Source organism: Columba livia, chromosome 3 (genome assembly GCF_036013475.1).
Source record: "Columba livia isolate bColLiv1 breed racing homer chromosome 3, bColLiv1.pat.W.v2, whole genome shotgun sequence".
NCBI classification, from domain to species: domain Eukaryota; kingdom Metazoa; phylum Chordata; class Aves; order Columbiformes; family Columbidae; genus Columba; species Columba livia.
In genome coordinates, this window is record NC_088604.1 from 48,005,229 (window position 1) to 48,020,292 (window position 15,064).

General features: G+C 44.2%; 1 protein-coding gene across 7 annotated transcripts in view; it reads right to left on the minus strand.

Moving 5' to 3' along the window:
- Window positions 1-15,064, minus strand: part of SESN1 (sestrin 1) — an 84,787-nt gene that overhangs the window by 4,054 nt on the left and 65,669 nt on the right. For 2 of the 7 annotated variants that reach the window (XM_005509479.4, XM_021297285.2), the window contains exons 2-6: window positions 5,757-5,822; window positions 4,649-4,849; window positions 3,507-3,689; window positions 1,955-2,197; window positions 524-671 (exon numbers count right to left, since the gene is read on the minus strand). In XM_005509479.4, the coding sequence (XP_005509536.2) occupies window positions 524-671; window positions 1,955-2,197; window positions 3,507-3,689; window positions 4,649-4,849; window positions 5,757-5,822 (841 nt within the window). Of the gene's footprint in view, window positions 1-523; window positions 672-1,954; window positions 2,198-3,506; window positions 3,690-4,648; window positions 4,850-5,326; window positions 5,687-5,756; window positions 5,823-11,150; window positions 13,136-13,250; window positions 13,399-15,064 lie in introns of those variants that run through there. The other 5 variants (XM_021297283.2, XM_065059669.1, XM_021297284.2 and 2 more) reach the window with 5 other exon arrangements.

Consider the following 15,064-nt stretch of genomic DNA (forward strand, 5'->3'; position numbering starts at 1 on the left):
AACATCAAGGGAAAATCTGTTTTGGAACAGAGGGCTAATTAAAAAAAAGAGACCTCTAAGACTTCCATGCCAAGTTTTAGAGGAAAGTCTGCCGAAGAGCCCACCATAACCCTAAGCTTGTAACAGATGAAGTTACTCTCAATTATCTGAAAAGTAATGTTTCATACATTTAAATAGCTAAGTGTGTTCAGGACTTTTTACATCATCTTGGGAGATGCTTAAATCGCCCAAGAAATCTCTCTAGAGGGAGATTCCATTTCAGTTGGACATTTTTATTAAACATCATATTGGTCAGTAGGCGTTATGGTGTGTTTGAGAGAAGCCACAAATCATGGCACTACTTTGCTTTTAAAAGTGTTCCTGGAAGAAAACAAGGCACCCCTAATCTTGATCCCTTCAAAGAACTGATAATGTTTTTGAGACATCTAATAACGCGCTTATTTTTTTCCCCTTTTGATGTACCAAGTATCTCTTCAAGTCATTTAGAAAAGTCTAAATAAATACATTTACACATCTTTCCTACCTGAGGAACACACGAACATGCTTTCTCTCTTCTCTCTTTCAAAACGTGTAGCCATCTCTTCTTGGCTGGCTTCCTCTTCATCTCGACACTCCTGTAGCTGCTTCATTTTCTCCATAAGAGCTTCAACTTCACAGACAGACTCTGTAGACTTGAAAAGGAGAGAAAACCATTTAATTTCCATGTAACAAGAGCTGACAATGATGGCAGAAACTATCAAGCCAGAAAAACTAAATGCAAACTACGTTCTTCCTTTACATCTTTAAACACTGATTTTTTGATGAAAACAGTTCTTGAACAACATCTGTACTGACCCAACAGTACACGTTTAGTCATCATCTTTTTTCAATTAGATCCCTGGAATTTTTAGCATATTTTAAGAATCACAGCTTTTTGGAACAAGTGGTTCTGACAATAAAATTAAAATAATTTCTCTTACTTAATCTAAACATTTAACGACTAAAAAACAAGGAGCTGTAACAGAAATTCTGATAGAGGAAGTAACCACAATTTACTACCCAACTGTATTTTTCCCCTTCTCTGCTCATAGAGAATAGACACATTGAAGGAGAAAGGAAGAGTGAGTATAAGTGCAGATTTAGTGAAGCCTCAAAGGAAAGCTAGTGCAAGATAATCTTATGTCACAAGAGCTGCTTTAATGCCACACCACACTATTAATTTAATATCTGGCCTTGTAAAAATCTATCACCACAAAGCAAAATAAAGTTATCTTCCATTTATACAGTTCTACCCCTTTCCTCTCTTGCCTTTTGCAGTCGGTTTGCTCCTTCAGAGAACCAGCAAGCTCCATCAGACAAAATTCAAATGCCACCCACACCACTGCTGTAAAATCTCACAGGCAAGGAACTTGCACTGAAAATATCCTGTTTTCACTGTTCTTAAAGCAATGCTTAGTTCACGTCATGCTTTTCACTAAGGGGAAGCAAGTACAGATCAGTGAGCATAAGTGCTGCAGGCAGGAAACACTGTTTTAGAAACGGAGTCAGAAAATTGTGAATGATCTGTGGTGCGATGTATGACAAACAATTCAAGGCAACAAAGACTGGCATCAAAGGAAGAAAGGACTTTCCCCTGGACCCATGAGAAAAAAGCATTCCTGGCCACTGCTGCTCAGGACATGTATCATGAACTCCCAAGAGCCAGGAGTCATCTCTGTTTGTCTACCTGAATGACAAGAGACCAATAAAAAATAGAGAACTGAGAGACTGTATCGTCTCTCCCTTCGGGAGCTTCTCCCATTTTACCAGTGTCATTTCAGATTCTACTAAATTTATCTTTTCAATGGCCCTGCCCTCATCTGGGTTAGGCTAATCAATCCCACTCCCACTGCATGAAGACCTGGGCACCCTCCATGTGTTAAGTTTACCAAGAAACTACTATCAACAGAGATTGTTTGTTCAGACTAATACTTACTGGGATACTTCCAGTTGGGCTAGCATGAACATCATCCACCCCGTGGTAACCATTTGTGATATCGCAGATGCAATAGTTACTGACGGAAGGGGGCCTGAAGGTGTGACCCCCTTCGCAGTCGATCTCTGGACTGATCCCACAACCAAAGGTGAAGGAAGCAAGGGAATGGTAGTGTGTGAGGAGAACAACCGCGTGGATCAGCTCTGCCAGGGACCAGCTGTTCTCTTCAGTCTTCAAAAGTTGCTTTAAAAACAACGCAAGATTAAAAGTATTAATTTTGAAGCCCTTCAAATGATCTCACCTTAATGCAGGTGACCAATGCATTTCTTTACCAGATAGAATTGTTTTTCCAACGTCCACACTCACTTCCTAACTCTCTTCTGCTGTTATTGTGCTCAGTGTCCCGTTAGCAGGTTATGTGCCAGCCACAGCCTCACGTGGTTAAGCCACACAGGAGATGACTTCTCTCCCCTCTTTAGCCCTCGGGTATTGAATCAGCTGAGGTTTCTATTTTGCACCATATGGTTTGTATCAAGGCCAGACTGACTTGCATTGAAATTTCACACCTCTGACAAAGATGCAACCACAACAGTCACATGTTTCTTCAACTGGTCTTTACGGTCTCAGAAAAACCTGGCAATTCCTTGTGGACCAGATATGTAACAACCTGGCATTGGGGGCAGGCTCCCTCCATCTTGTCCCTGTGGGTGGAATGCTCTACATTCGACAAGAAACTTCAAACCCCAACTTCCCCTTCAGGCAGGAAAGTGGGGGAGGTTTGGGGCCTTCTGACAGAGCGTGCATCCTCCCCCACAGCCCAGCGTCCTGCCTCCCAGCAAGACCTGCAACACCTCTCTACCCGGCAGACAGCACTGAGAGTCCCAGCACCCAGCTCCTCCTTGTGAAGGTTAAAGAGCAGAGAAGGAGGAGCAGCTGCTCCATAACCAGGGCCAGGCATGCCCCTGCCACGAGAGCTGCCGTCACCACATACATGCTGCAGCATGCTCAAAGCTGGTGGCCCTCAGAGGAGGGGGCAGCAGAAGCAGCTGCGTGGTGGCTTGTTGGTGCTGCGGTCCTGGCTGGCCTGTGCCACCAGCTCCTCGGGGCTGTTCTGCCAGCCTGCTCCCTCTAACCCAGTCTGGAAACTGAATGTGTGGAAAAACCAGCAGCAGCTGAGACAAAAATGTGGTGATGGGTGTCCAGCCTGACCTCTGGCAGCATCTCCAAAGTGCTCAGGGGGGTCTGGCTACTGAGAGCACAGGGCTGAAGGAAGCGCACATCTCAGCAGATGCCCATCGCACCAACAGAATTCTGACATGTCAGTGTGTTGTAAATTAAATTTCTTAGCCATCTAAGACCAGTCACGGTCATGCTAGTTTTAGAAGGACGTAAGTGATATTATATCACATAGTATCACAGCGATGTAACACTGAAATGGGAGTCAGTAATGCAGAACATCTCTCACCCTGTCTGGCTCTTAACCCCCTAAGAATCTGTGACTGCATTTACTGACAAATAAAGGCACATTCACAATACTCCATGAAACATTTACCTCGATGTGTTCCTTGGTGATAAGCCAGGGTCTATGAGCCAACATTTTGTTCAGTTCTCCTAAATTTTGCAGCTTTTGAGGTGCATTTTCCAGGCCATTCAACCATTTAGGGTCTCCACCAACATGAAGGAAGTCATTCACATGGAGGTTAACCAGGTAAGAGCACTGGTGTCGTGCTGCAGCCTAGCAAGGAAAACGCAATTGTGATACAGAAAACAATTGCAGTACATCAGTGCTTTATGATAAATACTGTAAGGCATCACTTCCTCAAAACACTCAAGAATAAGACTTGCAGTGATCAAAGGCTGAAGTAAAAAAAACCATGAGATTAACACATCAGCCTCTTTTGATTATTGTTCTCACAACTTAAATATTCCTCATTCATATACATTATAACAATGCTGGCTACAGGTGCAACATGCCTACATGCAGGGCATGTACAGGCATGGATTCATTGTATGTCCTGAAGCAAATAATCCATACTGCATGGTAGTCTCCAGCAGGGAAGAAGCAAGGCTGCCCCTGGGTGAATCTTTACCAGCTAAAACAAAAGCAGGTTTTAAAACACATACACAGCAAGAGAGACTAAAGGCAGCTTTTCAGCAAGGAACAGATGCCATATCATTTATTCAAACAGTAATGCTTCCCCCATCAAATTAACACACAGCCCAAAACTTTAATTCAACTTCAGCAGACAAGGATCATTGCAGTGGCAGTTTGGAAATTAAGAAACCAACCACCTCTGGCAGAAAACTTTCTTAGAATTTAGAGTTTCAGAAACAGATGATGGAACTATTGAACTAGAGGGAGGTGTATTCAACAAGACACACAAAAACAAGCTTTCTTGGAAAAGAGTTTCTGAGATATTAAGGAAACTAAAAATAAACAACTGTCTTATTTTTATAACGGATTTTTCCCCCTCTTTCTCACAGTCCTATCAAAACTATGAACACAAAGAACTGGTCTTATGAAACAATTTGTAAACCAGACACAAACAAACCTACTCTGCTTTTCCCCTTAGCTCCTACTGAAATGCCTTTCCAACTAGAAAATGAAAAACACAGTAATAACTGCTATAAAACAAGACCAGAGAGAGTTGCCAAAGTGGCTTTTTCTGCTTGCTGCTTTATGTTCCAGCATACCATTATCCCGATGTAGTGTCGGTAATGAAGCGGGAGTGGACCATCCATTTGCAGTAGATAGTGCTGAGTTTTCAGAAAGCTTTCAAGATACTGTGGGTGGAAAACCATCACCAAGGTAACATTGTCCAATCGGCCCAGCGTGGCAAAAGAATCTGCAAACAGCGTGTGCATCATGGCGTCTTCCTTTCCCACTTGAATCGTCTGATTGAACAGAAAGAGCAATTAGCAATGTCTGAGAAGTACCAATAAAATAGTAAACAAATATATTACTAGAGCACCCAGAGCCCACAGCGAAAGGAATTATGTTATAAATCTATTAATGGCATTAAATCAGTGCACATAAGGCATGGCACATAAATCCCCTTAATACCTCTCATTTAGGAGATCACAAGTGGTTGTAACAGCAAAAGGAGATTTTTGCCTTTACACTTTGTCTTGTGCAACACCAAGTTCTCACTTTTGACTGTCTCACCTTCACTTTCTTGAATTGATCTGACATAATTTATTATAATAATAAGGTAAGTGAATCATTATTCTCATTGAGGAAAAAAAGAGAGAAATAAAAATCTTGCTAAGACAACAAGAGAGAAATAAAGGGAAACTGAAGCTTAAGGCTCTAAAATTCCTAGAAAACCACAGGCATACTACTAACTTTTTTTCTGCTCCAAATTCTCTTACCAGATAATCAGGAGAGAAGCACCAGAAATGCTCACCCACAGCACTTTGAACCTTCTCATATAATTCAGAATGGTAGAAGCAGCTTGAGAAAAAGTAACCCCGGAGCAGGGGGGCAGGTTCCTTATGGACCAGTAGGAAATTACATCCGGATGTTCACAAGGAAACAGAGACTCTTACAGAAAACAGTATTGGGTTTCTCTTATGCTAGATAGCAGAACAGGAGGGGTCATAACTATTTCCAAAGCTCCCCGGGGCTCTCACTGCTCCTGTACACTGGAACTGTGGCCAAAGTCTCACCAGGACTGAATGTGATCACGACTGACAATGTTTTGCAGCTCGGCAGCTGTCCTGAAACCAAATGTGGGTTACTACTAAAAGGGTGTTCCTTAAAAGCATAAAGTTCACTGTGTACTTGAAAACATTACCACACCTCCTTCTCGGGGATGAATCTGCTTGGTCCGTGTCCCAGTGGTCTAGGAATTCTTATCCCAAGTTCCTAGAAAAGAAAATTACACCATCTCAGCATTTAGTTATAAACAGCCTTTTAGCTGTGGTTGCAAGAAAGAAAAGAATTCTCCCTTCAGAGCTGGGTTTACTTGGGTACTCACAGTACTCTTACACGGGTGCTTTTACTAGTACCATTTGTACAAATGCAAATCATTTTTAATAGAAGTGCTTTAAAATTAGCCACGCTTGTTTACGGGGTACTGCCTCGCTCCAGCAACAAAAAACTCAACAACAAAGGCCCTGCCAACCGAAGAAAACACACACAAATTTTTTATGCACACACACACTACAACCTGGTTCACAGAAAATTCTGCATAAAGCATATTTTGGCAGGGTGTCCAGGACAAGGAGTTCAGTACACAGCCGGGTGCTGTGTGGTTATGCCACTGATATAAAACGAGACCGATGTGTGTGTGTGTACATCCGCAGCACGCCAGCACATAACACTCTGTGCATCTGTCAGGAAATGAAACAGCTGTAACCCTAATCAGATTTCTTTTTCCCAACCTCAAAGAGCTCTTAAACTGCTTAAAGTACCTGATCTACATTTGCATCTGCTTTCTTTTTGAAACAGGATAAAAAGCTATTCACGTCAGGAGGGAGGGGGTTTTGCTCCATCAGAAGAGCAGCAGCCACATCCTCGCACACGGTTCAGTGGAGGTGTTGCCCAGCAGGTAGGAGGGAGGCTGGAAACCTCCCAGCAGTTCATGACCTGCCATCTCAGCCAGACGTACCTTCCGGCCAGACCTACCGCACCCTGGGCCCTTGGTGCAGCCAAGGAGCGAGGTGTGCAGGAGACCTGGGTGCATTAGTGTCCTGCCTGTTACACCGTTCCCTTGGCAAGGGTGGGAGCCATGGGGTCACGGGCAGTTCTTGTGTTTGGCATGGAGCAGCCCCCAGACAGGGAACGGCAGGGTCCGTGGGGGACATACCAACCCAGGACACAGCCCCATCTCCTGTGTTTGCACATGCTCACCACTGTCCCAACCGGGAAGCACATTCGCTATGGAGGCTCTTCCCCAGGGTGTGTGGCACTCACCCACAAACCAGCTCTCCTGAGGGGCTGGATGGGGCTCTGAGCAACCTGATCTAGTTGAAGATGCCCCTGCTCATGGCACGGGGTTGGATTAGATGGCCTTTGAAGGTCCTTTCCAATCCAAACTATCCTGTGACTGCTCCACGGCCAGTGGGACAGCTTCCCCAGGAAAGACAGGAGCCCTGGCACCCGAAGCAGCTCCCGACAGGGCAGCTGATGGCACTGTGCTCTTAGAGATGGAGGGAGACCTGCGATTAAAGCTGGGGATGGAACTGAGTGCTGAACACTAGGCTATATATAAACTAAGCATTTGGGCTCTTATCTGTTCCCTCTACCCTGCTTTTTAAAACACATCCATCGCCTCCGTTTCACAGGCCAGACCATTCCCTTTTCTGATGACACCAACACGATTCAGGACCTTAGCAACATTTAGGTAAATAAATAAATACTGTATATTGAGCCAGTTCAGGCTAGACAGAGCAGAGGGGCACCTTTAGCTGTTCTAAGCCTCAAGTGCAAATGGAGTCCCCTAAAAACTGCTTGTCAAATTCAGTTTTAAACTTTGCTATATTCCCCCCCCCCGCCATAGCTAAAGGTTGTTACAAACAAGCAATACTGGTCTCACTCACCACTGCACTTTTCCTGCCTTTTGCTGAGGTTTCTGTTTGCATGAGAAGCAATTTTATTAATCAGTTACCCTTCCCTGAACTTTCCCCTAAGATTAAAAACCAGCTTCAGAGAGACAGAAACAATCAGCACAGGACTAAGTCAGAACTACCAAAGCCCATCAGACTCTGACCATCTCCTTCTACCCCACGTCAGGTGCTTTCATTTCTCAAGTTTTATTTGGAGAAAGCAAGATCTGAGGGTAGCTCTTACACTAGAATTCACATTTTCCCTGTGACAGTAAAGTTTGCGATGTAGGTTTTTCCTGCTGAGTCCCAACACTTACAAATTCTGCCTGTCAGCCAAGTCTCCAGCAATGCCACTTGTAGGATAGAATTTGTATCTTAAAAACACTCGCTCTCCTCACAGCCCTAGCACAGCTGCTTTTCTCAGCTACAGCTACCCTAGCAAATTAGAGAAGCATCTTACATCCAAATGACAGCAAGAAAAAAAAGCCTGTACACATCATTAAACTTAGCAGATGTCTGCAGTTGTCTGCCAACTCAAGCACTTCAAGATAAATACCTTCAAGTTCAATTCTTGAACAGGCACATTTCAGCCTTCTTTCCCAGAACAGTTATAAAAAGAAAAAAACATCCAAGATTTCTGAACCTGAGGTCAGCAAGCTGCTAACATATTTTGCCTCACAATCTAACATACACCAGTATCAATACATTTAGCCTTTTTTTAAAGCACACAGAGGTCAAACTACTATTGTTATGCTGCATATAACAGGTTATGATCCTTCAGTAAAGAACAAACCCCCTCTGCCAAGTGATTTAGGGTTTTTTCGGTTATTGAAGAAGTTGGCTTTTGTTTTCCCTCAGGAAAGAAAGTGTCTCCTAGAAATCACAGCACCAGCCCAGTATTTGAGAAGCCTGGGTTCAAGTGTCTGTTCTGACAGAGATGTTGCAAAGGATTTGTGAAGATAAGCCTCAGTTTCCCATCTGCAAAACAGAGGTAAATATGTTTCTTCCAGGTGGTGCTGAGAACAGAAATAAGCTTCTTGCCATAACATGCATGGTAACCACAGTCATGAGAGTCGTACAAATTCTGACCCACTGAAAATCTTCTGAAAATTGTTATTCTTTAGTTACAAGCTATAGCAGACCTTTTAAAAACTCTCTTCTCGTTTTTTCAGGAGCAGCATTTAATCAAGTTCTCCTAGTACTCAAGAAATATCAGGCATCTCTGGCTGCTACCAGTATCTCCTGAATCATCTCACCTGGAGCACTGACAAGCACTTGGTGAAGCAGCTGGGGTCTAGGACAAGCAGCAGTTGCATGCAAGCGGTATTTATTTGGTTATTACAAATGTGCAAGCAGCTTCTATGCAATTCCAGACCACCAAGTGACACAGCAAAGTGACCTACTTAGTTGTGTGTTTTCTGCATCAAACTTCTCCTGACTTCTTTCCTCCTGTTTGTTAACCTTGCCACACCAAATTCCGTTCAGCCTAGAAACTCTGTAGCTGAACGCAGCTCCAAGCTCAGCAGAAAGCCAACCACAACTGAGGCTTTAGGTTCAAATAATACATAATAATAATGCATCAGAGGCACTGCATCTTCAAAGCCAGAACATAACACTCAGACTGCAAAGATGAGCACTGAGGGTGGAACAGATTTCACCTTCAACACCCAGAAGCTCACAGCTAATGGAGGGAGGTGGACCTCCACAGGTGGCAATCCATCCCACTGCTCACCTTCCAGATATACCTTGACAGAGAAGCAGCCATATAAATGCTGTATCGCTGTGCTGGCAGAGACGACCTCAGAAATCACAGCAAAGCCTCCTCCTTCCCTTTATGCAATGTAACTTGCATTTCTGTACAGCCACTATTATTATTTCCATGGGAACTATGTTCACCACATACCTACCAATTCTGAATCTACATGTCCCTCATCACTGCCTATCTGAGCATCTCATCTGAGGTATTTAATTCATCCAACATTCCTGTGAGGTAGGGCAAGTGTATTATCTGCCATTTAGGAAAACAAAAAACAAACAAAAATAAACAAACGAACAAACAAAACCAACTAAGAAACAGAAAAGCTACATGTCTAACAGAGACTACTACAGAGGACTGGTGGCTTGAGCTGAGATCTCTCAAGCCACAGGGTAATGCTCTGACCACCAGACTGTGTGCCTTTTCAGAGACTTCTGAGCCAGGAAATACGCTTTATGCAAATTCACACCAAAAACCAGCTCTTCAGAGCTGAGACAGAAGAGTTAATGAGACAAGTCTGCAAACTTAATTATATACTTTCCAGCTACCATTCCCTCTCACCAGTCTGGCCTGTTTAGTACATCCAATGCCACAATACCAACCAGACCAAAAATCTGTACTGCACACACATACACATGAAGAGACCACTCTAAAACCATAAGCACATAAAACATCACTCTATTAATGGCTTTTCTATATCTCAAGACTCTGTCAATCAAGCCTCCTTTTAGGTAATTTTTGAAGTGTCTTGTCAAGAATAGCATTCCTATCAAATTTAAGCAAAAGCTTCAGATCAAAAATGGAACTGCAAATGCAAAGTACAACGTGCACAACCTTTGTTGGTAATAGACCATTCACCTACTTTGGTTCTGAACGTCTTCAAAATATAAGTGAAGAAAAAAAGAGTTGCTTTCAAAGAGACACCCAATATCAGAAATTCCACCTAGAAACACTGAAGCACAGTTACAAGCTGAGACACGGGGCCTCTCTCTAGAAAAGGAGCCTCATGGTAGCTCCTGCTCCATAGTGCACCTACAATGCTTTTTCACATCCCTGTTCCTCCCGCACTGCTGGCTCCTGGAAGCTGGAGCTCTGCCGCCTATCACAAAACCTCTCCCAAAACTCAGTTATAGTTTTGTGAGATGAGTATGGGGACTGCTACCGAACTTTTAATTTTCAGTCATTCAGGATTTGCAAGCTGAGCTCCAGCTACGAACCACAACCTTCAGACTTCTTCCCTGGTGTTAGCACAGTGACTCATTTTGCTCCCCTCGAGTACAGTCAGTACCAATATCAAATGTTTTATCTCCCAGGAAGACTTATTTACATACCTACTTCAGCCTCCTCTAAATGGCAAAAAGAACATTTTGTCACAGAGAAGTCACCACAAAGTGAAAATATAATTATTGATTTACTTCACTAAACCACATTTGGATTAACATCTTCATGTGAATAATCTGTGTCTTGATTAAGCAGTAAATACCACTAGATTCAAACAAAACTGTATGAAAATCACACACTGTAATGCAGTATAAAACAATCTAAAGGAAGGAACCAGAGAAGGGAAATGAGTCTGAGGTGACCTTTTTTGGGGGTATCATTTTCCTAGACAATCAAGCAATCATTTCACATAATCTAAGTGCATTTGTATCCAAGCTTAGGGCTAAGAAAGGCACAATGAGCAGTGCGTTGAAAACTATTCAGTCTCCTAGTAGAATTAACCCTCCCACAACACGCCAGTACTGAAGAATTCAGCTTAGTATACTACTGTATACATTTCAAGATGACATTAAAAATACCAATTTAGATCTCTGTATTCTTATAGGCTCACATGCCCCAAAGCATCCAAGCAGCTCACACTACATTTCCAAGGGAGACGTGGGCACTTACCAGTGTCAGAGGCCCCCGCTGCTGCGGCTGCTCTGCTCGCTGTGTCTGGTTCCTACTTCCCCTTTAAAGGTCACCGACAGCAAAACCACACTGGTGGTAACACTGACAGGCTACAAATTTGGAGTTCCCTTGTTTGGGACTTTTTAACGACAATGACTGGCACAACTGGCCTCGCAGGACAAGTTATTTATCACCAAACTGATACGCACTCAGCTTAAAAGGCATATTTTCAGTTCTGCTAAATGCGGTAGCTACTGTAGTTCCCTCATCAGATGGGTAGCTTTTGGAAATGAAGGGATTAAGAAATAAAGAGTAGTGATCAACTATGGTTATTTTCCCAAAAAAATAACCTCACAAATCCTACACCTTTTCTACATGTGGCATTACAGGTTTTCCTATTTTATTCATTTATCTACTGCAGAAGCAGCTACAATTGTTGTGGCTTTCTCATGTTAAAAAGACAGAAAAAAAAAAATCTCAAAAATGCTCACGTATTCTAAATTTTTGCATTGGTTCAGTTTTCTGGGTTTCTCAGACTGTCATTCAACTGAAGCACTAAACATGTCTGCACTTGCACGGATTTAAAGAACAGAGAACAAGTACTCCCCCTCTGTTACAAAGCACTTTGTTCTGCAGACCTACCACTCTTTACTGGAATTAGGGCATAGCAAATGTTGAAGTGTTTCTGTTTCCACAGAATACATCCATATATGAATTTAAGCCCTTAAGTTACTTTATTTTAGCTTAAATATCAGTAAGTGTATTTTCTCTGAATGTCTCAAAGTCCACTGAAATAGCAGATTTCTAAAACATCCTCAATTGGTTTATGTGACTTGATTCAAGACAAATCAAAGCAAGGGAACACATGCCCAAGCTTACATGCCCTGTTCACACAGCAGGAACAAAAGCAAACCCCAGGCTGCTCAGTCTCAAGCTCTAACCCCTCTTCTCTGGTCGTCTTCTAGGGCCAAGTAGCAGGAGCAGATCCAACTGGAATAGTCTCAAGGCACCTAAGTGCTACCTATTCTTTCTCAGCAGTAATAGCTCTTCCTGAAGTGGTTTTGTGACACAGCTGCCTAGAGACCACAACCCAATTTTCTTTTTATTTGAGCTCACTGAAACCAAGAGGCTGACTTTCAATGACTAGTGCCTAGTTTTTCTATATGCCAGTTCTGTAATGTGTACAATGAAACAAAAAGTATTAAAGGGCAAAGGATTTGGAAGGAATGCCTGCAATTTCCATGCTGAAGACACTGTTTAAATAGCGACAGATCAGTAACACAGAAGGAAACAAGTTTAAATGTGACAGTTACCCTTTGCATTATATAGAGTGTACTGCTGGATTATGTCAAAGCAAAGCAATTTGTATCCAAGACATACCAGATCCGTACAAACCAGAAGAATACAAAATAGTTTCTGCAGCAACCTGCAGCAGTCTCGGGATTTACCAACTTCCATTAAAAGAAAAATCTAAACGTGGCAACACTACGAAACTTACAAAAGAGCTCTAAAGCAGTGTTTTAATTCCGGTCTAAAATAATGCTATTTATTTGCACTTGTCTACACTTACAGCAAGCTCTTCTCTACCAGAAGCACAAGAAGCACTGTTTCAAAAGGATAATCCAAGTCTGTGCAAGAAATAAGGAAACACCCGGCAATGCAGAGGCAAAAACTACCTGGATGAGCCTAAAAACCCAGCAGAGTCATCCCACCACCACACACAAGCGGTACATAGCCTTTCTGGGAGCAGGTGGCAATGGGGAGGATAGCTACAGCATCTTCACTGTCACTGTGGGCAGTAGCTGGATATCCCATAGAAGGGAGCTAGAAAGGACCTGCAAATCCCCAAAAGCTACCCTCCAGAACGACGTCCACACGGGCCGAGCGAGGAGCCCACAAACAAGCCCTGCTCCCGCCTGCCCGGCCCCGCAGCTGAGCCGGGACTCTGTCGCTGCAGGGGGGCTGCCCGGACTCCCTCCCCACCTTCGAGCAGCGACTTCTCCCTGGGGATGCGCCCCAGGAGCACCACCGCCGGCCCTGGGGAGGGCCAGCCCTGCGGGGGCACCCCCGTGGCCCCAGCCCCTCGCCACCCGCGGGTACCTGGTGCTGTGAGCCCGGCCTCGCCACCCTCATGCCGGCGCTGCGGGGCTGCGGCCAGCCGCTCTCCCCTCGCAGCCCCGCCGCGGTTCTACCCCGCCGCGCAGCGCCGCCGGGGCGGGCCCTCCTTTCCTCCTCCCCGGGGCGGAGCGAAGCGGCGAACAGCTGCCTGCCACCGCCCTCTGTTTGTGCTCTCTGCCCCCCGCTGCCTGCCAGCCCCCGGGAATGCCCACACATGCCCCGGATAGGGGGAGAAGGGGAAGCCCCGGCCCGGAGCTGCTCAGCCCGGAGGTGAAGTGCCGTCCCAGGGCCCACCCGTCTACCCCGCTTCGCTGCTCCGTGCTGCCCCCGGCCCGGCTGCAGAGCAGGGCTGAGGGGCAAGGGCCCCTCGCTCCTTCTGAGCGCCGGACTCCTCCGCTCTCCCCAGCACCGAGAAGCTCTTCGGACACCACTTCTTGTTTTTTTTTTTTTCTTCTCCCCTGCTCCTTATGCAAGAGTTTCTACCTTCTCTTTAAGCAACAAGCTAATTACGGCTTTTAAACTGAGAAATTGCAAGAGGTTAACATTTTGCAGATATTTGTGTGACTAAGTATGCTGCTGGAGAAATCTGGCCTCCTGCCTATTCCCAAGATCATAACAGTCCTGGGCAAACATATGTTTTGCAATCACATCAGCAAAACACTCAGCCTTTGTTTGCAGCAGGCTGTACTTCTCTCGTCGACCCCCCAGGGCTGTAAACTCTGCCAGATGCCTTACATCTCCCACCTCTTTTGGTTTGGGATTTTATGGCATCAATTATTTTAAAAGAAAAAAAAAGTCCCCAAGCTAGCCCCTATGATTTTATTTTTTTGTCCTCCATGGCAATATAAGATTTATAAACCTGAATCCTGTTAGATCGTTTTCCTTCAAATATTTTGAATTAAAATATGACAGACCCCAAGAGGAGAATTTCTGTTGCAGTTTTGATGGGAGGAGGCGAGCACAACTCTGAACTCTTGAACATACTCATTTGGGGGAGGAAGGCTTCTGCCTAAAATTCAGGCTGCTCGGTTTTGAGTCCTACCAAGCTATCTAACAACCAAGCAGGGAAATTCCATGACATTGAACTTTACACTTCTGTTAAATGTAAAACTGAACACTGAAAAACTGTTCCTGTTATGGGTATATGAATCTTGCAGCAAAATGCAGAAAGCACTGAGGACAGTGCTGTCAGGGGAATGTGGCAACATGACTCACAGCAGCAGTTGTGCACATTTCTAATGCTGAAGCTTTAAAAGCTTCCTTTCCTCTCCACTTTGCAAAGACCATCACCTCTCTGGGCTATGCAGTTAACTCTGGAAAGCCAAGGGATATTTCTGAAGGCTTAGCAGCAGTTATGTTAAATCGCCTAGAGGTGCCCAGGTACCGCAGCTCCTCACTTGGGGCCTTGGCTTTAAGCTGGCAGGTTTCTCCAGAAGAAATGAATTGTGCTTGGTACCTACTTGCACTTCATCAAATGCTCGACAGGAGCATGGAAAAGGAAGAAGAATGCAATACTGGCAAGGAAGGTTGCATATTGTGAGCTAATAAAATAATGAAGAACACTGTTTAATTCCCACTGGCTATATCCTTCAGGCCAGAACATAACAAAAAGAGAAGGAATGGACTCCTTTTGAAACACAGGGAAAGAACTGGCTTGTGCTCAGAAGAACTGTTGAAAAAGAGAGTAATTACCTGAAAGCTGAAATGCAAGAAGAGTGCCTCACCATAAGAAATCTTCCTGGATGTCAGATGAAAGGTCACCCCCTTCAATGAATTTGTTAACACCCTTGAAAGGG